The sequence below is a fragment of the Geospiza fortis genome, unplaced genomic scaffold (assembly GCF_000277835.1).
Source record: "Geospiza fortis unplaced genomic scaffold, GeoFor_1.0 scaffold17, whole genome shotgun sequence".
In the NCBI taxonomy this organism is placed as follows: Eukaryota; Metazoa; Chordata; class Aves; order Passeriformes; family Thraupidae; genus Geospiza; species Geospiza fortis.
Window position 1 is genome coordinate 115,125 of NW_005054438.1, and position 8,481 is coordinate 123,605.

At 43.7% G+C, this 8,481-nt stretch overlaps 1 protein-coding gene across 1 annotated transcript in view; it reads left to right on the top strand.

Moving 5' to 3' along the window:
* Window positions 1-5,486: 5,486 nt before the first annotated feature.
* ICOSLG (inducible T cell costimulator ligand) overlaps window positions 5,487-8,481 on the top strand; it is a gene marked incomplete at its 5' end in the record, with an annotated part of 8,512 nt that continues 5,517 nt past the window's right edge. The window contains 3 exons of the mRNA XM_031062128.1: window positions 5,487-5,858; window positions 6,339-6,623; window positions 7,922-8,098. Coding sequence (XP_030917988.1) covers window positions 5,487-5,858; window positions 6,339-6,623; window positions 7,922-8,098 — 834 coding nt within the window. The remainder of the gene's footprint in view (window positions 5,859-6,338; window positions 6,624-7,921; window positions 8,099-8,481) is intronic.

The following is an 8,481-nucleotide window of genomic DNA, read 5'->3' on the forward strand; positions in this document are numbered from 1 at the left end:
GGAGGGGCCCCCCCTGCCGCTGCCAGGGATGCGCATCGCCCTTGGGAAACGCGAGTTTTGCTGCTGCGGCGGGCAGGGAAAGCGCTGGCGGGGGCTGGGCTGCTAAAATGCGCTCAGGGAGACCCAGGGACGGGCTGCGGAGCAGGTCCGGTCCGCCCGCAGCGCTCCCGGAGCCGGGAGGAGGGAACCGGGGATTGCCAGAGCTCCCGGTCTGCCCGGGCAGGGGTCCCCTGTCATAGCGGCCATGGAGGGCTCCAGGCAATTAGCGCCTTTTATGGATATTTTCAGCTGAAGGGTTGCGATGGGACGTGACTCACTGGGGTTCATTGCCCCGGCTAGCGCTGCTTTACAGCAGGTGCTAGAAAAGCGCCGCAGGTGACATGCTTAGGGCACCTGCTGATCGAGAAAAGCCGTGTCCCCACTAGGTTAGGGGACAAAACGGGTCTCAGCAGTGGAGCAAAGCCCCCAAAGTTGTTACTGCAAGCATCAGGATATCTTTTGCCTCGCTAGAGTGTGCCATGGCAGCAACATCCCATGGCTTTTAGTGATGGAGAAGTTGAGGTACTGGTAGGAAGAATCATCTCACCCATGAAAGGAGAAGTGCAACTTTCTCTTGTTTCACACGGCATTTTAAAACACTTGCATAAGAGGGAGGTGTGGGAAAGAAAAAGTAAAAAAGCTTAAATTTTTTTTTTAAATTAGGAGAGAAAGACCCAAAGAAGGTAGTGCAGCTATGCCAGCACTTGGTTGAGGCTAGTGATGGACACAGGAGCTGAGGGAATGCAGAGGTTTCTCTGCAGGCAGAGCGTTTCTCCCTTTTTCCAACTGAAGCTTGGAACTAAAGCCATTCCAGGGGAACATCGTGGGTGGACACCACCCCCACAAAACCACAGCTGCAACTTCCTTCAAGAAGGAGGAGGAGGCATCTCTGGATCTAACCTTGACTGTGGCATCATTTATTAAAATAAGAAATCAAGATCTGCTTTGTATACGTACATATGAGAATCAGTTCTGGCTGAATATCTAAATGTCTGTTGGCATTAGCAAATTCCTACCATGGGAAATTCCCTAGAGAGTCTCTTAAGTATTAATCAGTTATTGCTTTCATTCTATTCAAATGAGTTGCTATATCCATAGCTTCTAACTTGGGTTGGGAATAATAAACGAACACAGGCATGGGATTAAGGAAGATTGATGACTACATGAGCTGAGCTTGTCAAGACAAACATCTACAAGCCTGGCACAAAAGTGATGACTCCTGAACAGTGTAAAAAATACAACAGAAATAAAGTACAAATCCATGTGTAAAGGCCACTGCCAAAATCTTTACACTTATGTTTCTGCATTAGTAAAAGAAAATCTATTGCTGTTCTGTTTTGTAGAGCTGTATGTTTTACATCTTTGATATTGGTTAGTAAACTACTTAATGTAAGAGAAGTAGTAGAAGAGACAGAACAGAATGTTTGTGTTTCCTTGGGAGACTTCCCTTGAGACTGATTGCAGATTTACTTAAGTAATAGAGCAGAAATTTTCCACACTGGGTATGCATTTAAATTTTTCAAGCTTCATCTATCAAATCATTTCAAAGGACACAGAAAAAGAAAATAAAGTGTTTTCTTTATACAAAAAATAATACAATTCAGATTCGTTCTCCCCTAAAATTTCTCCACCTCAGTCTCAGGAAATGGGGCTTCAAGTAGAGGTAGATTTTGTGTCAGGAATGTCCTCTGCTTTCTGCATGGGAAGCTGAATATGTTTGGGAAGATGATAATTTTACAAAATACCAATACATGTGATGTGTGAATTCCTGTGCTTGGCTGGACAAAGGAGCTGTGGGGAAAGGGCAGGAAGCCTGGAAGAGAGGGGATTTTGTAAAGCACAGCAAAGTGAGGAATGGCTGCTGGGGACTGAGCTTAGGTCAGGCCTTGGAGGGAGGAGGGCCAGGCAGGGCAGGGTTGGTTTGGAGGGAAGGCAGTGACCAGCCTGGGTGGGAGAATCTGGAGCTCAATCCTGGACAGAAATGGGCTGCTGGGAGCAGGAATCCCTTTGCCCCAGCCCAGGGCTCAGTGCTGGGCCTGGCTGAGGGCTGAGTGATGCCTTGAGAGATTACCTAGAACAGAGGCTAGACAGTGTTAAAAGAATAAAGCAGGGATTTATTGAAAAGGCTTTCAAAGGATACACCTTGGGCAGTACAAGAGCCTGGCTGAGGCTACACTCAAGATAGACTGCTGGGTCACACCTTTTCACACTTCCGTAAGCTTTGGTCCATTTCTATATTTGGGTTAATTGTCCAATTACAGCTTCAGGTTATGCAGTCCCATCCTCCCAGACTGCTCTCCTCAATTCTCCGTTGTTTTCACTTTTTGGGCCTGAAGCTGCAACAGTGTCCTTGGTTCTCAGGCTGGAAAAGGATTGTTTTATTTAATTAAACTGTGAGGAGAACTTGCTAACACTTTATATGAAGTTCGGAGTTCTATACTAGTGCAGTGCAGAATCTGGAAAATATGAAAGCTAAACTTAAAGCATCATGAGAACTCTGGGGGAAGGGAGCAGCTGAACCAGGGTAGTGTGGCCTCTCAGTCCTGCTTGCAAAGGAGAGCTGGGTACACTGGTGACAGTCCAGAGCTCCTGTCACTCTGCCCAACAGCTCAGCTTTGCAACTTTATTGCACCTGACCAATATCAAGGTGGCCAGCTCAGCCACACAGTTCTCATTCCAAAACCTTTCCAGCATCTTTCTTTCCCTTCCTACAGCAATCTGGAAGAAGGAGAGCACAATGTGTAACCAGGTGTGGTGGTGAAAGGCTATTTTAAAGTAACTCGCAGGAAAGTGGTGTCCATTTATCTTAAACCCCTGTGGGATGAGAGTTAAATCGCTTGGACTTTATGGATGGGTTGAAGTGGGTTTCCTATGGCCTCCTTTCCTTCGGAGAAACTCCTGCACAGATTTGCCCCTCCCGAGTAATCAAACACACCAAATGCCTCCCAGCAAAAACCTTTGCACAGCTCTCCACTATCAGCAGGTTTCCTGTTTACACATTTTTACTCAGTGTTCAACCTGGTGGGCAGCATAGTCAGCTGCTGTTTTCCTTTAACCAGACAAAATGACTCCTGGAGTTTCAGCAAAAGATTGGAGAACCCAGTGACCTGTGCAGTCACTGTCCCTCCCAGTGACCCAGACAGCCTCCAGAGCCTGTTTGTCCAGCAAGCCAATCAATTCTTTCAGAAGAGAAGACAGGCCCAACACCAGCTTCATGCCCTCTGCCCTGATTCCAATATTAGTGCATTTTGCTGCTATTCGTGGCCTCAGCCACCAAACCACTGCTGAGTTGTATGAACAGAAGTTTTGCAGCTGTCAAAAATGCAAATACTTAATGGGGCATTGCATGGGAGCAGTACCTAATTTACCTACTTCTGCCACTATATTACAACAATCAAGATTGGGGTTATTGCTTATTTAAACAACAGAGATGCAAAGTCAGTTGTAACACTCGTTTGTTTTTTGTTTTAGGTACGAGTTTCTGTTACTGCTCCTTCTTATCCTGAAGGCTGGTAAGTTCAGAAAAACTCAGTAAAAATTAAACTGCCCTCCCTTTAATGTGTTTGGCCAAATGCACAAAGTAGATGTAAAATGTACAATATGAACATCTCTGTGTTTTCTGCAAGACACTGAAGAATTCCTCCGAGTGAAATGTTTCTCTGACATGCATCAGGGAAAGAAGACACAATGAATTTCTAACAGTTTCATTGCAGAGAGCAGCTAGGGACTTACAGATGCTCTTGCTCAGATTGCTTTGCTTGCTTCAGAGACTTCCCTGTGTACTTCTCTCTGTCAACAAAAGGCCTTAGAAGTGGAGTAATAAGAGCTACTGATAAGCAGATCTAACATGCCTGTATACTCAAGAGTAGAATTATATGTCACGGTATCAAGTAGCCACTACTAGTAATTTTACTACTGCTTATTAGTAGTGAATTTACTCCTACTATGAGTAATACTTTTACTACAGCTCTAAAACGTCCCTTGCAAAACAAAGGTAGAATTAAATCATACCACCTGGTGGTATTAAAGTGTTTTTAGAGTTCTCTCCTCTGTTCTTGCTTAATCACTGAGAAGGACCTCAACAAAGTCACCAAGGAAACTCCCTGGCCCCAACATCAGGATAAACTGTCCCAGATTCAGTCCCAATAGATGCTGGCTGGCCTGTTTCTGGCCAGTCATGGAGTTGCACCCATCATTGCCAGGGCATTACTTTTCCTGCTATTCCAATGGGTTTCCCAAAATCTGAGCCAAGCAATTGTGTTGTATTTCAAGCCTGTTCTTTCAGTCCTAGTACCTGGTAAACATCCTACCTTTCTCCCTGCAAGCACTGTATCTGCCTCAGTGGTAGTTTTAGACCAGGGTGCCCAACTCAGACCTGTAGATGAGCTGTTTCTGAGTTCAATGCACCCTTACAAAGACAGGTTCCCCTTTAACGTTGACACCTCCCTCCCACCTCACCACACACTGTTTCTCCATTTCCAAACCTCCACTCCTGTCATCTTCCTTCCCCTCAGCCATCCACCCACGTAATCCCTTCCCCCAGCTGTAATCTCTCCCATCCAGCCCCACGCCTGACCCCTCTTGCCTGGCACCCACAACACAAACACTGCTCTGGTGCCACCAACCAGTTGCGCCAGTGAGGTTTTGGCTGCTGGTCTGGGGGGATGGATCCAGCAGGGATGCTGTGGTCAGAGCTGCCCAGCCCTGTGGGACTCACTGAGCTGAGCTTTCTGCATCAGCTCTCCTCACCTCGTGCCTTTGCCTTGCTCACATGGAGCAGAGGATGCCTTTCTCATGTCCAAAAGGCAGGAATAGTGCTCTGAAAGCCAGATACGGTCCTGACTTTACCTCAAGTGACCCTCAAGATGTAAATGTTGAATGAGTGTGCCACTGGAGGGATCTGGGTGTGCTGGTTTGCCAGCTGAGTGTATTTGTTCAGAGGGTGTCACTGACAGTAGCAGTAAAATGTGGTTGCTTTGTCATGCCGACTTTGAGAAGTACTTCTTTTACTCCCCTTCTTAAATTTTTGCGTCTCAAAATAATGGCAGCACTCTTTCTTATCAATGTTTCCACTTTATGTGATCTACATGGAGTCATTTGGCATTTTTCTTAATGAAAAAAAAAAAAAAGAAGTGATTATTGAAGCATTAGGACCCGAATATGTGTCTGCAGTCAGTGCAAAGTAAAATGTGGGTATCCATGGGGCTAGGAATGATTAACACTGCTTTCAGAGAAAAGATCCCTTTGGAAAATATACAGACAAATGGACATAGAGAGAATAAGCCACTGGAAGTTTGGGGGACAGGAATGACTATGAAGAGAGCATACTCACCTACCTGCTATAAAACTAATACCAGAGTCTATATGTGATATAATGTACTTGAAAATAATTACTTTTTCCCCCACATAACCTCCCTTTTTTTTTTCTCTCTCTTTTAATCTTGTAGTTACTGCACTAGAGAAGAAGAACATCATCAGTAAACTTGGAGACAACGTCACACTAACTTGCATTTACAATGAAAATAAACCCTTGCAATTAAAAAATCTACGGGTGTATTGGCAAATAGCTGATGATTCCTATCAAGAAAAGTGTTCAGTTGTACATGCACTGATCTCTGGCCAAGATGATAACAGTAATCAGTGTATTCGCTTTAAAGACAGGACTCAGTTATTCTGGGATAGGTTGGAAAATGGTGATTTTTCTCTGCTATTGCTAAATGTCAGCCAGGGTGATGAACATACATACAAATGCATAGTGCAGGAGAAAACTGAACTTCCCAAAGTGATTCACCAGGCAGAAGTGGTTCTCAGCTTAGCAGGTAAGAACTTGTGTCACTTTACCCAAATTCTCATTTCCACTTTTCAAATTTGTGCTATTTCTATACTATATTTAATCACAACTTTAATTTTGAAACAGACTTCTGCTCTTTGCTGAAATGAAGTCTTCTCTGCTTAATTTAAGACAGGGAACATAAACCTTGGAGAATGCATGTAAAAAACTGTTTACCCAGTGTCTGTTTCTTTTCTTCTTGCTTTTCATGGGTATGAGAGCTCTTGCATGTGACTGGGTGACAGCAGCTGAAGTTGGTCCTTTCTTCTTTGGGTTTGGCTTTAGCTTTCTGCCCTCCCAGTGATTCTCTCAGCTCTCCAGTTTACATACCAAACCTGCAGGCGCTTCTCTTTCAAGACATGAGGGTGATGTGAAATCCAGCAGTTTGTTCAGAATCCATCCCAAAATTTTGCCTTTCCAGTACGTTTCAAAATGTCGACAACTATTTCTTTTTCTCCTTGCTCTCCAGCGAGTTACAGCCAACCAGTACTCAGTGGGCCAATAAGGAACAGTGACAGCACTGGAGAGGAGGTGACCTTTTACTGCAGGTCTGGCAATGGATACCCAAAGCCCAACGTTTACTGGATCAATAAAGTGAACAACAGTCGCCTGCATCCCTCAGAAACAGAGATCATATCCCACGACGACGGCACCTTCAGCGTCTTCAGCACACTGAAGGTGACAGCCACTTCTAACATGCAAATAGAGTGCTCCATAGAAAATGAGATGCTGCAGGAAAATCTGTCAGCCAACTGTAAGTTCCCTCATGCTACCTCTCGTGTCTCTGTCTGTAGATGCACACTAACAAGGGCTATGCATTAATTCAGTGGTTCCAAAATGTTCTGAGAAGATGTCGGGCTTTGTTTCAAGCTCCACTTATGCTTAGCCATGGACCTTATGTTTAATTCTTCCACACTGAAGTGAACAACCCACCAAGTGTGTTGTGACAACAGCACTGAGAAGCTCTTGCATCTGAGGCAGTTGCTGAGCTTAACCTTCTAGTTCCTCAGGAACATGATGGTTTGGGGAGTCAGGTTGTTTTTCAGGGGCCACCATCCAGCAGATCCATGATTTCTGACCCCCTACACAGTGGCCTTGCAACACTAACATTTGCTTTTTACTCTGCCGAGTTCCAAAGTTCAATTTCCAGTTTCTCCAAAACTCAATTTAATACAGTGCACAACTTAAACCAGGTCTGCAGCAAATGAGCAATATGAGCTCAATAGAACAATGTACCTTACAGCACAAGTGTTATGTGCTAATTATTGCTGATGTGATGATTAATAGTAAAAGCAAGTATTTAGTCACTCAACTCTTCACAAAACCAGAAAGCTATTTAAAAAAAAAAGGTATTAAGAAGAACAACCCAAACATTGATCCCATGAATGTAGGCAAACAATATAAACTATTTCCCAGAGCAAAAATTGACCACATGAGCAGAAGTTGCACAATAGAGTGTTTAGGTGATAATACACCGTGCTGTCATCCCAAATTAAATGAAAACTAAGTAACCTCATCATTAGTTTCCTAATGGCATTGTGATGTTGTCTTCTGAGGGAAAAGACCTTCATATTACTATTTTTGTGGGGTTTATTTAAGTCTCTCAGTCACACTTGAAGGAGTCAGAGATGTGATTTGAAACCTTCAGTTTGCAGCAATGAGTGAAGATTCTTCACTAACTTCGGGGAAACAGGTTTTCACCCATGTTTCTGAATACTATCAGATTTACATTATAGATTCTATATAGATTTATTTTCAGCTGAGTCTAGATACAAGCCCAAACATACAGTCTCTCAAAGCTGGAGGGAAAGAAGAAAAAGGAAAAAAGAAGAATGGATGCATTATGATGACAGGGAAGAGTAAACTGGTATTTAGACATAATTAGTTGGAGATGTGTCTCACTCAGAAGGAATCACCAAAATCACAGTCATATGAATAGCACAAATCTTGATTCCTTCAGAATTTTTATGCACCTAAAACATGGTGAAATATTTGCCTGGTATGAAATGTGAAAATTTACACCTGATGACATCCTTTTCTATTTTATTCTAGACACACAGCAGAAGAAAATCAGTGGTCCTGGCACAGAAAGTGACAAAAAAACAGAAAAAAAAGGACGAGGTGCTCAAGCAGCTGGCATCATTGGCATTGTCTTTGTGATAGGTCTTCTAACTGGTTTAATCTGCTGGCTGTGGAGAAGGAGGTCCTCTAATCTAGTGTCCTATAAAGGTAATGAGACACTTCATTTGCATGACCAAATTATAAGAATCTTTTTTCACTTGCCAAAATACTTAATGTTATCCAACAGGAAGAGATGAAGTATGACGAGCAGTAGGAAATCCTGCCATTAACAAAAACTTGGGATGCCCTGGGTAGGAAATGTAGTGCCCCAGGATATGTTATTCTTTATGATTTTCTCTTCCTGTGTCTGTGTCTTTCTCCAAGCTGGGGGTGTTTAGCCTGGAGAAAAGGAGACTCGGGGGTGACCTCATCACTCTCTACAACTTCCTGAAAGGTGTTTGTAGTCAGGTGGGGTTGGGCTCTTTCTCCAGGCAGCACTGACAGAACCAGAGGACACAATCTTGAGCTGCATCAAGGGAAATATAGGTTGG